Genomic DNA, 15,965 nt, shown 5'->3' with positions numbered 1-15,965 from the left:
GCACCCGCATGGGAGACCAGGAAAAGCACCTGGCTCCTGGCTCCTGCCATCGGATCAGCGCGGTGCGCCGGCTGCAGTGCGCCGGCCACGGCGGCCATTGGAGGGTGAACCAATGGCAAAAGGAAGACCTTTCTCTCTGTCTCTCTCTCTCACTGTCCACTCTGCCTGTCAAAAAAAAAAATAAATAAATAAATAAATAAATAAATAAAATAAAATAAAAATACATGGGGCCAGCACTGTTGCATAACGGGTAAAGCTGCCACCTGTGGTGCTGGCATCCCATATGGGAGCCAGTTTGAGTGCCAGCTGCTCCTCTGCAGACCCAGCTCTCTGCTGTGGTCTGGGAAGGCAGTGGAGGATGGCCCAAGTGTTTGGGCCCTGCACCCCATGGGAGACCTGGAAGAAGCTCCTGGATTCTGGCTTCAGATCAGTGCAGCTCTGGCTGTTGCAGACATCTGGGGAGTGAACCAGCAGATGGAGGACCTCTCTCTTTCTCTCTCTGCCTCTGCCTCTCTGTAACTCTGCCTCTCAAATAAATAAATATATCTTTTTCAAAAGACAAAAAACCAGCCCTGCCACCCATGTGGGAGGCCCAGATGAAGCTCCTGGCTCCTAGGTACAGCCTGGCCCAGCCCTGGCCATTGCTGACATTTGGGGAGTGAACCAGTGCATAGAAGATCTCTCTGTCTCTCCCTCTTTCTCTGTAAGTCTGCCTTTCAAATAAATAAAGAAATCTTTTAAAAAATGCAGTTGTGCATAAAAATAAACCTCCCACATATGGATGAGTTTTGCTTTCTTTTCACCCTGGCATGTTTCTAGCAAGCATGCATAAATGTAACTTACTATGTCGCAGGCACCAGGCTGAGCGGTCTACAGCATTAATTCAATTAATCCCCCAAAGACCCCCCAGGGGGCGTGGCCTGCCTTGTCATTTGCATGTATCAGTGCAGAAGCTGCGCTTGCAGATGAGGTCATCCGCTCCGAGTCAGGAGGAGCAGGTGGCAGGGGCGCAACCCGGCTCCAGAGCCCACAGCCTCCCCCAGGCCCGGCCACAGCACCTGCGGCTCAGGACTCGCTGGTGTGTGATGGCAGTGGGGGGGGGGGCACACAGGTAACCAGGGAACGCTCGTGAGCGACACGCTTCCCCACACATGACAAAGAGTCCCTCACGCCCCCCACGTCCCCTGTGCTGCGCTGGAATGGGGCTGGCGGCTGACACGTAGCAGGAAGGGGAGCGTGTGCTCCCAGCCCCCGCATCTGCTGGTCCCAGATGCAGCCCAGATGTGGCACTTGCTTACTGACTATGTGATGAGCTAACTGGAGGAAGTGGTGAAGTGTGCAGCCATTCCCCAGAACGGGGCCACAAACCAGACACCCGGATGTGGGAGAGCAGGTAACGAGTGTGGACATCCAGAGTGCAAAGGCCCGGAGAGCCTGCCAGCACACTGGACACTGGTTCTCGCTCTTCAGCACAGCGGTATCTAGACGGCAAGTTCCCGTGGACAGCATCCCCTGTCAGCTTTGGCCGCTTCGGGGGCCCAGGCCCTCGGCTCTCCTTAGTCCACAGGACTGGCTTTAGGAGGGAGCACCTGCTCGGGCAGAGCCGCTCTGGGCACAGGTCACGTGTCACCCTTGTCCCCTGCATGGAGGAGGAAGCCAGTGGGGCAGGAAGCGGGCGACGGATGTGGCAGCAGCCCTTCATTTCCTCTTTCTTTCTTTCTTAGATTTATTTATTTATTTTGAGAGGCAGAGTAACAGAGAGGGAGAGACAGAGAGAAAGAGAGACCTTCCATCTGCTGGTTCACTCCCCAGATGGCCGAAAGGCTGCGACTGGGCCAGGCCGAAGCCAGCTCAGATCTTCTCCTGGGTCTCCCCCACGGCTGCAGGGCCCCAGACACTTGGGGCGTCTTCCGCTGCTTTCCCAGCAGGTTAGCAGGGAGCTGGACAGGAAGCGGAGCGGCCTGCTGTGCCACATGCCAGCCCCAGCCCTTCTCTTCTGAGGCAGGCTTACCCACCGCGGGAAAGGGAGGACTTCCTAATGCTGAGGGCGTGCGCGTGCCCGTCCCCAGGCACGGAGGAGCTGCTGTGACCAGCCGTCACGCGTGCTCACGGGGACGCTCGTCTCCACGTGCGGAGCGAAGCGGGTCGCTCTGAGCCAGTCCTGCAGCCACCCTCCGTGGTGGGCTACACCTGCAACTCCGCAGGAAGACGGGTGGTGGGGGCTCCCGTTACGACCACGGAGCCCACAAGGCCTGACCACTGTGGACACAGCCCCGCCCTGCAGCAAACGCTGACCCGTGGAGCATGGACAGATTTTCTAAGGCTACCAGCAGATCCTTGCGATGGGCCCAACGCTGACATCTGCACATTGGATTCGGCCTTCCTGTGCTTGATTTCTCCAACAACTGAATACTGCGGAACTAGTACTGTTAGGCCTCACAGGAGCCACAAAGAAACAGCATGCATACTCTCCTTTTTTGCCTTAAAAAGTTTATTTATTTGAGAGGCAGAGAGGCAGAGAGAAACAGAGACAGATGCACAGAGCGGAGAGACGGAGCTCTCCCCTGCCGGCTGGATGCCCAAATGCCTGCCATGGCTGAGCCTGGGCTGGGGCTGGAGGCAGGAGCTGGGAACTCGTCCATGTGGGTGGCAGGGACCCCACTAGTCGAGCCATCACTGCCGCCTCCCAGGGTCTACACTGGCAGGAAGCCAGAGCCAAGTTTCAAACACAGGCACCCTAATATGGGACCCGGGCATAACAACTGGTGTAGCTGCTAGGCCAAATGGCTGCCCCAGAATATACATTTTCTGACCTTGAGGAACTTGTACACCAGTTAGGGAGGCAATTTTAAGATTTATTACAGGCCAGCGCCGCGGCTCACTAGGCTAATCCACCGCCTTGCGGCGCCGGCACACAGGATTCTAGTCCTAGTCGGGGCGCCGGATTCTGTCCCGGTTGCTCCTCTTCCAGGCCAGCTCTCTGCTGTGGCCAGGGAGTGCAGTGGAGGATGGCCCAGGTCCTTGGGTCCTGCACCCGCATGGGAGACTAGGAGAAGCACCTGGCTCCTGCCTTCGGATCAGCGTGATGCGCCGGCCGCAGTGCGCCAGCCGTGGCGGCCATTGGAGGGTGAACCAATGGCAAAAAGAAGACCTTTCTCTCTGTCTCTCTCTCTCACTATCCACTCTGCCTGTCAAAAAAAAAAAAAATCCATTAAAAAAAAAAAAGGTTTATTACATGGGGTTGGCGCTGTGGTGTAGTGGGCTAAGCCTTCGTCTGCAGCATCGGCATCCCATATGGGCGCCGGTTCTAGTCCTGGCAGCTCCTCTTCCAATCCAGCTCTCTGCTATGGCCTGGGAAAGCAATGGAAGATGGCACAAGTCCCTGGGCCCCTGCACCCACATGGGAGACCTGGAAGAAGCTCCTGGCTCCTGGCTTCGGATCAGCACAGCTCCAGCTGTTGTGGCCATCTGGGGAGTGAACCAGAGGATCGAGGACCCCTCTTTCTGTCTCCCCTCTCTCTGTCTGTAACTCTGCCTCTCAAGTTAATAAACAAATATTTATTGAATGACCTAACAATTCACAAAAATCAATGTAAGAGATACCACATGCAGCATTCAATTTGGTGCGAGATGAACGATTTGGCCCACTGAGTGTCACAGGGCATCCGAGGGGACGTCCTAGGAGCCAGGACAGTCTAGGAAGCTCCCTAAAGGAGGCATGATGGCAGATGGCAGGCTGGCGCTGTGGCGTAGTGGGTGAAGCCGCCACCTGCCATGCCAGCATCCCATGTGGGCACCAGTTCATGTCTTATCTGGTCCATTTCTCTGATCCAGCTCCCTTTTAATGGCCTGGGAAAAGTTTGGAAAGATAGTCCAACCCCTGCCACCCACGTGAGAGACCCAGAAGAAGCTCCTGGCTCCTGACTTCAGCTTGGCCCAGCCCTGGCCATGGCAGTCATCTAGGGGGTGAACCTGCAGATGGAAGATCTCTCTCCCTCTCGCTCTCGCTCTCTCTCCCTCTGTAACTCTGCCTTTCAAATAAATAAATAAATTGTTTTTTAAAAAGGAGGCATGATGGAGCTGATCTTTTGTTTCAGTTGTGTTTTTTTTTTTCTTTTTTACTTTTAAGTTGTGCTTTCATTTCTTTTTTCTTTCCTTAAAATTTATTTATGGGAGTCAGCGCTGTGGCGTAGCAGGTAAAGCCTCTGCCTGCAGTGCCAGCATTCCATGTGGGTGCTGGTTTGAGTCCCGGCTGCTCCAAGGTTCCACCTGGGGAGGCAGCAGGTGATGGTTCCAAGCACGGGAGACCCAGACTGAGTTCCAAGCTCCTGGCTTGGGCTTAGCCCAGCCCTGGCTGTTGAAGGCGTCTGGGGAGTGAACCAGCAGATGGAAGATCCCTCTCTCTCTATCGCTCTTCCTTTTAAGTAAATAAAATGAATAAACATTTTTTAAAGAAAACTAAGTATTCCTTAAGTGAAAACTGTCTAAAATTCCAATTTCAGTGTCCACAGAAGTGTTTATTTTTGCTGCACACTCACTCATGGCGGCTCTGTGCTACAACGCAGTGTCAGAAGTTACAACTGAGATCACCAGGCACCAGCAGGAAACATTATTCCCAGCTGTTTGGAGCAAGTCTGCCGCCCCACGTGGATGATGTCGGGGGGCAGTCGCTGGGCTCTGCCTGGTGAGAACTGTGGGACATCAGGCAGTGACTGGCGCCCAGGGGTCAACTATGGATATTCAGGGCCAGAGAACAGGAACACAGTCCTGCAGCAAGGGGCTGGGACGACCACAAGGTGACCACATTCGTTATGCAGCCAAGAGCACAGAGGGCTCCAAGGGAGACTCGGAGAAAAGAGTCAGTCTTTTACCTTGACCTCCAGGTGGCCAGACATGAGACGCCGCCACCCAGGCACCACTGACCCAGTCCTGGGAGCTCACCCAGCCCTCTCCTCCACCCAGGCACCCACTCACCCAGTCCTGGGAGCTCACCCAGCCCCCTCCTCCACCCAGGCACCCACTCACCCAGTCCTGGGAGCTCACCCAGCCCCCTCCTCCACCCAGGCACCCACCTATCCAGTCCTGGGAGCTCACCCAGCCCTCTCCTCCACCAAGGCACCCACTGACCCAGTCCTGGGAGCTCACCCAGCCCCCTCCTCCACCCAGGCACCCACTCACCCAGTCCTGGGAGCTCACCCAGCCCCCTCCTCCACCCAGGCACCCACTCACCCAGTCCTGGGAGCTCACCCAGCCCCCTCCTCCACCCAGGCACCCACCTATCCAGTCCTGGGAGCTCACCCAGCCCTCTCCTCCACCAAGGCACCCACTGACCCAGTCCTGGGAGCTCACCCAGCCCTCTCCTCCACCCAGGCACCCACCTATCCAGTCCTGGGAGCTCACCCAGCCCCCTCCTCCACCCAGGCACCCACCTATCCAGTCCTGGGAGCTCACCCAGCCCTCTCCTCCACCCAGGCACCCACCTATCCAGTCCGGGGTAGCCTCACACCAGCCCTCTCATATGCTCACCAACACGAGTTTATGTATTAGTATATTCTTCCATTATTGAATCCTCAAATGGCAGCACACCATAAAAACACTGTTCCACCATAAAAACACTGTTCCACACTCTGCCTTTCTGTCTTCTATTTCAGAGCTGGCTCCAGGTCAGGACTCTGGTTTTGTTTTTGTTTTCCTCTATGATTTATTTAATTATTTGAAAGGCAGAGTGACAGAGAGAAAAACACAAGAGAGAGGTCTTCCATCCGCTGTTCTGTTTCCAAATGGCCATGATGGCTGGGGCCGGGCCCATCCAAAGCCAGGAGCCAGGAACTTCTTCCAGGTCGCCCACTGGATGCAGGGGCCCAAGCACTTGGGCCATCTTCTGCTGCTTTCCCAGGCTGTAGCAGGGAGCTGGATCGGAAGTGGAGCAGCCGGGACCCGAACCAGTGCCCACATGGGACGCCGGCACCGCAGGTGGAGGCTTACCTGCTACACCATGGCGCCAGCCCATCAGGGCACTCGTCGTGTGCCACCTCTCACGTCCCCAGTGTGGGGAAGCGCCTGAACCACGGGACGGGGGACACGTCAGGAAGCTCTGTTGGGGAAGCGCCTAAGCCACGGGACAGGGGACACATCAGGAAGCTCTGTTGGGAAGTGCCTGAGCCACGGGACGGGGGACACGTCAGGAAGCTCTGTTGGGAAGCGCCTGAGCCACGGAACGGGGGACACGTCAGGAAGCTCTGTTGGGAAGCGCCTGAGCCACGGGACGGGGGACACGTCAGGAAGCTCTGTTGAGGGGGGGGTCCAGGAGGACCAGGCAAGGACAGCCAACCGGCCGGGCTGCTAAGGCACAAACCTGGGGGCCTGGAGACCCACGGGCTCACGACCCCCTGCCCCGGGGCTCATACCTTGGTGGGCGTGTCGGGGATGGGAGACGTCGGGGAGCCGGGAAAGGTCAGGACACACTTCTTCCCCAGGCAGCGACCATGCAGCTCGATGTCCTCGTACGGGTTCTCCTTCACGGGCGGGTCTGCGGTCAGAGGCCGAGGGTCAGGAACCTGGGCACGCTGCGCGGGTTTCCCCTGCAGGACCGCCAAGGACCACAAAGCCCACAGGGCCACCTGGGCTCTGCCATTCACGCACCCTCCCTCTCGGGAAGCGACTGACTTTTACTGGAGTGACACTGTCTCCCCACCCGTGGCTGCTGGAGAGGCACCACGGATGAGGTCAGAATGGCTCAGCATCCCAGGCCTCGCACCACCGGGGCAAGGCCTGCTGGGAACCTCTGCTGGTCTGGCCGGAGGGGAGCGCGGTGTCTGCTGGGACTCACAGCACCCAAGCTCTCCTTCCCTCGTGGAAGCCTGCGGGGATGGAGCCCTCTGGGGAGGCAGGCTGGAGCAGTAAGCAGCAGCGGCCAGCGGTCACGCGCCGCTGCCCAGCTGGGTTCCTCTGGTTCCGACCGTCAGGCAGACACTGGCTACTGCGGCCAGTCCAGATCCCATGCCCGCTCCCAGGCGGCCGGCGGCTTTGGCAGGACCCCAGCCTGGCAGCTGCTGAGCCCTCCTCCCACAGGCTTCCTCTCAGCACCGACGGTCAGTGCATCGCGGACGCACACTGCTTTCTCCCACCCTCGCTATGCAGCAGGAGAACTGACGGTCACACGCACGATGGCCCCAGTGCAGTGTCACACGGCTAGCTGGCAGCAGAGCCAGGAGTCTACCCTGGTCTGGGACTCCCACTCCTCTTCCCTCTCACGCCTCCGAGGCCCTGCTCCCCCGCTGCTGTCCTGCTCTGTCACTCACTGAACACAGATGCCTTCTGTGTGCATGCGTGCATGTGAGCACACATGGGTGCCTGTGTACATGCGCCTGCATGTGTGCCTGTGTCCACGTGTGTGCCTATATGCCTGCATGTGTACCTGTGTGTGCCTGTGTATGTGTGCATATGCATGTATGTGTGCACACATGTGTGCATATACACGTGTGTGCACTGATGTGCATGTGTGTACAATGTGTGCCTGCATGTGTGCCTGTGTCATGTGTGCCTATATGCCTGCATGTGTACCTGTGTGTGCCTATGCGCACGTGTGCCTGTACCTGTGTGCATGTACACATGTGTGTGTGCTGATGTGCATGTGTGTGTACAATGTGTGCATGCATGTGTGCCTATGTCCACATGTGTGCCTATATGCCTGCATGTGTACCTGTGTGTGCCTATGCGCACGTGTGCCTGTACATGCGTGGCTATGCATGCATGTGTATGTACAATGTGTGCACACATGTGAGTATGCCTGTGTATGTGTGCCTGTACCTGTGTGCATATGCATGCATGTGTGCATACATGTGTGCATGTACACGTGTGTACGCGTGTGCTGATGTGCATGTGTGTATGTGTGTGTACAATGTGTGCATGCATGTGAGTATGCCTATGTGCATGTGTGCCTGTGTATGTGTGCCTATGCATACATGTGCATACATGTGTGCATGTACACACGTGTGTGCTGATGTGCATGTGTGTGCACAATGTGTGCGTGCATGTGAGCATGCCTGTGTGCATGTGTGCCTGTGTGCATGTGTGCCTGTACCTGTGTGCATACATGTGTGCATGTACACGTGTGTGTATGTGTGTGCTGATGTGCATGTATGTGTGTGTACAATGTGTGCATGCATGTGAGTGTGCCTGTGTGCATGTGTGCCTGTGTATGTGTGTGCACGCAAGCATGTCTGTGTGTATGCATACGTGTGTGTGAAGCCCATCTCCTCTCTGCCTTGCTCCCAGGCTCACACCACGCATGGGCGTGTTGGCCTCTTACCCAGAATGTCCTCATAGACGTTCTCCTCTGAAAAAGTGCGTGTGAGCTCCAACTTGGTCTGCGCGTACCAGTCCACCCTGCTGCTCTCCGAGGAGGACTGCAGGTCTTCAAACTCGTAGGACTTTCTGGGTTGGGCAAACGGGGGACACGAACAAGAACTTGAGTCAGAGCAGGCGGGCGAGAGGATATACACCTCAATGTGTTTCTCTTTCTTGGAAAAATTTCTATTAACGAACATCAACTCTGGGTGTTTTTAGAAAAAGGTATGAAAATCCATGAATAAGAGACGTGGCTTTTACTTGCTAGAATGCCTATACTATTATGATACAGAAAATAGCAAAGTATGTGAATACGTTTAACACACACACACACACACACACGCAGCATAACCCCTGCTTTGTAAGCAAAGAGGAACCCAGGAGCTGACGAGGGGCCGGAGGTGAGGCGCCCAGCGGCCCCCGAGGGTGAGGGGCTGGGGCCTCCCTGCCCTCTCGCTCTGCCGCAGCAGGGATTCTCCGCAGCTGTTGCAGAGCCCGTGCTGTCGGGATGGGAGTCCCATGGCCGGGTCTCCAACTTGAGCAAAGCTGGTTTCTCAGCTGATAACTGTGTGTGGCCCACAGAGGACAGAGGACGCTATACATCTCCAAACGGCCCTTGGCAGAAAAAAGGTTCCCCAGCCCTGACAGGGCAGCGGTGAGAGCAGGTGCAGTGGGGACCGGAGTCCTGGCCAGCGCCTCCTTCCCCTCACCTGCGTGGCTGTCATCAGAATGAAACCCAGGGGCCAGCGGAGCCCCGACCGTGGCCCCCACGTGGCTGGCCCTCATTCTGTGGCCTGGCACACTCAGCGACTTTCGACCACAGAAGTCTCTGGGTTTTGTGTGACTTCCCTGAGCACTGGGGAAGTCACGAGGCAGGTCCGATCAGGAAGCGTGCCCACTTCGGCCGCCTCGGAGGCTCACCTCGCCTCCCACCTTCCTTCTCTCTCCTCACCCTCTCAGTCACCAGCACTCTCGGATGGGGCCGAGCAGCCCTGCCTCGTTAGGGACCAGAGACACTTCCATCCCCCTGCACATGTGCCCGGTTGCTCCCTAAATGGAAAGCAGGTGAACACCCCGTCCACCGCTTTGAACAGTTCACACCTAAAGCTGGCCTGGACGGACATGGTCCTGGCCCCTCAGCCCTCCTCACCGAGGCTGTAGACGGCGCCCTGCAGCCGCAGGAGTCCTGGCTCTGTGTGCCTTGTGCATCCACGCCCAGCAGTGTTCTGCACACACCACACGGTACACAACAGACTTGGGTTCTTCACCCATGCTTTCCATCTCCTTCCAGTCCCAGGGTGGGGGTGGGGGCAGGGGGCAAGTGGGGAAGATGCCCTCCTGGTGGCCGTAGGATTTAAAACCAACCTGGAGGGGCCGGCATCATGGCACCGCAGGTTAAGCCACCGCATGTAGCACCAGCATCCCATATATAGGAAGTTCAAGTCCCAGATGCTCCACTTCTGATCCAGCTCCCTGCTCGTGCGCCTGGGAAAGCAGCAAAGGCGGGCCCAAGTCCCTGGGCCTCTGCACCCACATGGGAGACCTGAAGAAGCTCCTGGCTTAGGCCCGGCCCAGCCCTGGCCGCTGTGGTCATTTGGGAAGTGAACCAGCAGATGGAAGATCTCTCTTATCCATTTCTCCTGCCCCGTCTCTAGCTCTGCCGTTCAAATAAATAAGATATATATCTTTAAAAAAGGTTTCCTGAGCTTTTAAGTGAGGTTATACAATAACTATAGAAACTACAGAAATGGTTACAAAGTTTAAATTAATTCCTACAGAGTCTTCCATCACCGGGTGAAAAACAAAAACAAAGCCTGGAGGTGGGTCCCAGATCCTTATCCACAAGCCCTTCACCTCGGGTGAGCTGCCTAAGGCGCTGGAACTCGGTGTTGGTGTTCTGACTTGTACAATGGTAATTAAAGGACTGGCCCAAGAACAGAGAAGAAAACCCTGTAACGTGTCTGCATCAGAGTCCTCGGCACCAACAAGCCCTCAACCGTGCCTGCTGTTCCAGCCGCTGTCTTGGTGCTAGTAATCAACGCCTCGCAGCTGAGAAGCAGCGGTCTCACTCGAACAGTCACTGTCTGGAGGCCCTCAACGCTCAAGTCCAATAAATCAGGAGTGAGCAAAGCAGGCGCCGTCCCTGCCTCGTGGGGCTCATGTTCCCGGAGACATTCACCCAGCCGGAGCCCAGACGCACGCAGTCAGGGACGGCCCGCGTCGCTGCAAGGGAAGCCATCAGGGACCCGATTCCGGTTGGGGCACACGTCACAGACGGCCTCGCTGAGCGACCGTGGACACCTGAGGACAGGCCTCGGTCAGCGGCAGAGTCGCCAGAAAGGGTCCCGGGGCTGCAGTGTGACGCGCTTATGAAGCAGGGACAGACGGACAGACAGACGTCCAGTGGGGGACTGCAGGGAGACTGTGGGAGCGAGAGGCGCCCTGAGCTGGGCGGAGCTCACTGGCCCGCCCTCGGCCTCTAGGGGGCAGGTGCACACTGAGTGCTTCCCTCTGCACCAGCATCTTCCCTTAAACCTACACAGTGGGGGCTGGAGCTGTGGCGCAGCGGGTAAAGCTGCTGCCTGTAGGGCTGGCATCCCATATGGGCGCTGGTTCGAGTCCTGGCTACTCCACTTCCGATCCAGCTCTCTGCTAAGGCCTGGGAAAGCAGGAGAAGATGGCCCAAGTCCTTGGACCACTGCACCCGAAGAACCTCCTGGTTCATGGTTTCGGATCAGCACAGCTCCGGCCATTGTGACCATCTGGGAAGTGAACCAGCAGATAGAAGACACCCTCCACCCGCCTCTGCCTCTCTGTAACTCTGCCCGTCAAGTAAATAAATAAATCTTAAAAAAAAAAAAAGCCTACACAGGTTTCCCTCCGCCTGGAGAGACTTCCATGTGGAGCAGCACCTGTAGCTCTGCTTGCTCACCTTTGCCGAAACCTTCACCTGGGGGACAGGAAGGAGGAGCGGAGACTCCTCGGGCCTCGCTCCCCGGGGCACTCTTCTTCCTCACTCCCCCCCCCCCCCAACCTGGCTGTGGTATGCGTCCCGTCTCAGAATTTGCTCCATCAGAATCTGAAAGGCAGACAGGGCCAGAGATTTGCCATCTGTTGGTTCACTCCCCAGATGATCCCAAGAGCCCGGGCTGGGCCAGGCTGAAGCCAGGAAATCCATCCAGGTCTCCCACATGGGTGGCAGGGACCCAAGGGTGCTCACTGGCCGGAAGCTGCATCACATCAGAAGCGGAGCCAGGACTCCGACGCTGTGCCCGGACACCCAGCCCTCCCGACCCTGTCTTCACACGACACTGCTGGCTGCCGCACTCCCCTTGGCACGGTCACGTAGAGACAAGGGCAGCGATGCTGCACACACGCCCGGGGTGGGGCTGGCGTGCAGCTAACTGTGCGTCACAGTTCCTGACGGCTTAGGTACAAGCAACGGAGAGCGAGCATCCAGACAGGCTAACGGAACGATTCCAGGAGTGCATGATCCGACCCTAAGGCCTGCGTGTTGCTTCTTGCTTCACTTCTCTGGCGAGTCCTGCTTCTACTTCACAAACGTCCCGTGGGTGATGATGGCTGAGAAGCCCAGTGCAATGCCGCCATCTCTACTTCCTTCCAACTCCTCCTTCCCGGCCTCAGTGCAAGGCCTCTTCCTCCTCTTCCTCCTGGGCTAAGGCTTAGTGTTCAGTTTTCCTCTTTAGGCGCACACCTTACTCTCTCCAGATCTGAGCTGGTCGCCCTGATCCTGACCCCACCCCACGCCTTCACCCAGTGGTCCTGAACTCAGCGCCCAGGGCAGGAGTGCACAGAAAGGCCACGCCAGGCTTCCAGGCTGGGTCTACGGAGCCCTAAGGAAGTGGCCCACCCCTGGGGAGCCAGACTTCCTGGCAGAAGCCCAGCCCCAGGGAGGGGCTGCCACCCTGCCAGCCCCTTCCCTCCCCTGGAGGGGTGCAGCCAGGAGAGGAAGCACCAAGCTTCAGACTCCAGCAGACGGGGCAGAGGGCAGGTCCGAGCCAGCGTGTTTTTTTTTTTTTAACATTTATTTATTAATTTATTTTGAAAGGCAGAGTTAGAGAGAGAGGGAGAGGGAGAGGCAGACAGAAATGTTTTCCATCTGCTGGTTCACTCCCCAAATAGCTACAACTGCTGGGGCTGGGCCGATCCAAAGCCAAGAGCCAGGAGCTTCTTCGAGGTTTCCCACTGGGCACAGGGGCCCAAGGACTTGGGCCATCTTCTACTGCTTTCCCGGGCACATTAGCAGGGGCCTGGATGAGAAGTGGAGCAGCCGGGACTTGAAGCAGCATTCTGATATGGGATGCAGGCACCCCAAGTGGTGGCTTAACCTGCTGCACCACAGAGCCCAGGATGGCTCACTCACTGAAAGCTCACCTGTGGGCCGGTGTGGTGGTAACAGGCTAAGCCGCCGCCTGCAATGCCCCCATCCCCTATGGGAGTCGGTTCAAGTCCTCATTGTTCCACTCTTGATCAGCTCTCTGCTAATGCAGCCAAGCGCTTGGGTCTCACAATGGCCCAGCTGTAGCCGTGTGGCCACCTGGGGAGCAAACCAGCAGATAGAAGATCTCTCTCTCTGTCTCCCCCTCTCTCTCTCTCACTCTTTCAAATAAATAAAATATATCTTTTTAAAATAATAAAAAAGAGCTTATACAACATAACAAAGAATCTGGGTTCTCTGTTGGGATAGGATTAGCCTTTATCCAAATGCCTACTGTCAGGTGCCCTAGGATCTTCCAGACGTGGTTAGAAAAAAAAGAAAATGGGGGCTGGCGCTCTGGCATGGCAGGCTAAGCCTCTGCCTGCGTGCCTGCATCCCACAGGGTGCTGTTCCAGCCCCGGCTGCTCCTCGCTGACGGCCTGGGAGCGCAGCAGAGGATGGCCCGAGTCCTTGGGCCCCCGCACCCGCGTGGGGAGCCGGAGGAGCGCCTGGCTTCCAGCTGCAGCCCCGCCCGGCCCTGGCTGTTGTGGCCATTTGAGGAGTGAACCAGAAGATGGAAGACTCTCTCTCTCTCTCTGTATCTCTGCCTTTCAAATAAATAAATCCTAAAAAAAAAACAAAAGATTAGAAGACCGTGCTTCACACGGCCATATTCCTCTTCAGTTCTCAGGAGATTCATGAAGTCGCCTCTTCAAGAGCAGCTCCAGCTCTGCGTTAAAGGGGCGGGTGACTGAGTCCAGGGCAGGCCGACTAACAGGCAAACTGTAAAGCACCAGCAACCACCGTCCACGTGCGGTCAGAAGGACTAGAACTCTTACGTGCCTGCTTCTAGGAACACTGGGAAAACAGTGTTGATCCGTAGGCACCTGTCAGGTGTTGGTGACACATGGACACGCAATGGTGCTGTGTGCTTAGTCCCCCTGAGTGCTGCTTCCGTGGCCGGCTTCAGTGCCTCCAGACTTCAGGCCTCCCTGCCCAAGCTCTGGGAGGTGACTGGAGAAATCGGATTACTCTAATCACCCAACCACTTGGTAATTCTTTCCTCTAAGTGTTTTTACTTTTCTTTTAACTTGGAAAAAAGTTTCCATACCTCTATTTACATCTTACCGCTGAGAGCAAGGGCATTTTGAAAGGCTAATTCGTGACAATCTCATCCAAAGTGGCTTCCCTGCAGTTTAAGCACTTCCAGCGCTCGGGCCACAGCCCGCCTCGTGTGTAACAAGTCCCCTCTGCGGTCGCGCCGTGCTCACAGCCGGTGACGGGAGGCAGGAAGTCCTTGAGTTTGGGGACCCCACGGCCCCGGGGCAGGGCTCAGCCAAGCGGCTGTCTCCCATGACCTCACAGGCTCGTCTGAGGATGAGGGTTGGCAATTTCTGGTTTCCTAGATTTTCCAGAATGATCCAGTTGTTCCAAAGAACTTGCTGAAGTGGGCTGTAACCCGTGTGATACCGATTTCAATTACCAATGCCAAACACTGTCATTGTGGATAATGTTTCCAACGTCACTCAGGATTTTTCCATATTTTCGTGAATGAAATGCTAACTTAGGAGCTCGTCCCATCTGGAGATGCACAAGACCTTCAAAATCAGCAAGTCCCAAACTGAGCCCACATTCCCGTGGGCTGTGATGAGGCCCAGACCTGTGCCACACGCTTAGCCTTGACCCTGGCAGTCAGACCTCAGGCCTCCCCACATCTACCCAATTACCCGGAGTTCCGCCCCCAGAGCCTTCGCCCACCTGCTTCTCTCGGTCCTGCCCCCGGTGCCGGTCCAGGCCCCACGCTGCTGCCAGGACCACCTCTGAATAAATGGCAAATCGCCCAGGTCTCCCCTCCTCCAAGGCTCTCACAAAGCCAACTCCTTCTGCGGGGTCCTGCAGGGCAGGCTCCAGAAGTCTCAGGGTCTCATCTCACCCCACCTTGACCTCTGGTCACAGCTCTGCCTTTCGGTTCTTCCAGCCTAGTCTTTCCCACTGTAGGGCCACCCCATTCCACTCACCCAGACTCGCCCTGGCCTGGGCTCACTGCCCCTTGAGCCTGTCCTACTCTATGACAGGCCAGGCACCCTGGTGAGCATTCCAGAGTACCCCAGGCATCTGCATAGAGTAACTACACCCGCTCCACGGCCTGCCTACACCCGCTCCACAGCCTGCCTACACCCGCTCCACGGCCTGCCTACACCCGCTCCACGGCCTGTCTACACCCACTCCACAGCCTGCCTACACCCGCTCCACAGCCTGTCTACACCCACTCCACAGCCTGTCTACACCCACTCCACAGCCTGCCTACACCCGCTCCACAGCCTATCTACACCCACTCCACAGCCTGCCTCACTCACTCCACGGCCTGCCTACACCCGCTCCACAGCCTGTCTACACTCGCTCCATGGCCTGCCTACACCCACTCCACGGCCTGCCTACACCTACTCCACAGCCTGCCTCACTCACTCCTCGGCCTGCCTACACCCACTCCACAGCCTGCCTATACCCACTCCACAGCCTGCCTCCACCCACTCCACAGCCTGTCTACACCCGCTCCATGGCCTGCCTACACCCGCTCCACGGCCTGCCTACACCCACTCCACAGCCTGCCTCACTCACTCCACGGCCTGCCTACACCCACTCCACAGCCTGCCTACACCCACTCCACGGCCTGCCTACACTCACTCCATGGCCTGCCTACACCCGCTCCACGGCCTGCCTCACTCACTCCACGGCCTGCCCCCGTGTTCCCTGAGTTCCTTCTGCGGGTCACGCTGCGCTCAAAGCAGGCTGTCCCAGCCTTCAGGGAGCCCACGTCCGGGAAAGGGCGTCACCTCCTTCAGCCTGAATTCGCCTCCTCTGACCTCAAGTGGCTGCTGGAGGGCTGGCTGATCTGACTGCTCCATTGCACTTTGTGGACGCGGCTCTGGGCTGGGCAGCCAGCTCCAGAGGGGCTCGGGCCAGCTGCTCCTCACTCTGCTTTCACGCCGAACACTCAACAGGTGCCAGGTGAACACCCGCGGACTGAGCACAAAAGGAAGTAACTTCAGGCCTGGCGGTAATGGCCACGCTCACTGCTCCAAAATTATCCTACGTGGGGTTACACACGAGAAAAAGCAGCTGTATTCTTAGCAAACATCTCGTCAATAGTTTCACACGCACCTCCCCCGGAACAGTG

At 57.1% G+C, this 15,965-nt stretch overlaps 1 protein-coding gene across 4 annotated transcripts in view; it reads right to left on the bottom strand.

The window, feature by feature from the left end:
• Positions 1-15,965, bottom strand: part of DENND2A (DENN domain containing 2A) — a 106,535-nt gene that overhangs the window by 50,823 nt on the left and 39,747 nt on the right. For all 4 annotated transcript variants that reach the window (XM_070071408.1, XM_070071406.1, XM_070071409.1 and 1 more), the window contains exons 4-5: positions 8,312-8,436; positions 6,408-6,529 (exon numbers count right to left, since the gene is read on the bottom strand). In XM_070071408.1, the coding sequence (XP_069927509.1) occupies positions 6,408-6,529; positions 8,312-8,436 (247 nt within the window). The remainder of the gene's footprint in view (positions 1-6,407; positions 6,530-8,311; positions 8,437-15,965) is intronic.

This window comes from Oryctolagus cuniculus, chromosome 3 (genome assembly GCF_964237555.1).
Source record: "Oryctolagus cuniculus chromosome 3, mOryCun1.1, whole genome shotgun sequence".
Taxonomy (NCBI): domain Eukaryota; kingdom Metazoa; phylum Chordata; class Mammalia; order Lagomorpha; family Leporidae; genus Oryctolagus; species Oryctolagus cuniculus.
Note: the sequence above shows the minus strand (reverse complement) of the source record. Positions and strands in the feature narration are given on the sequence as shown.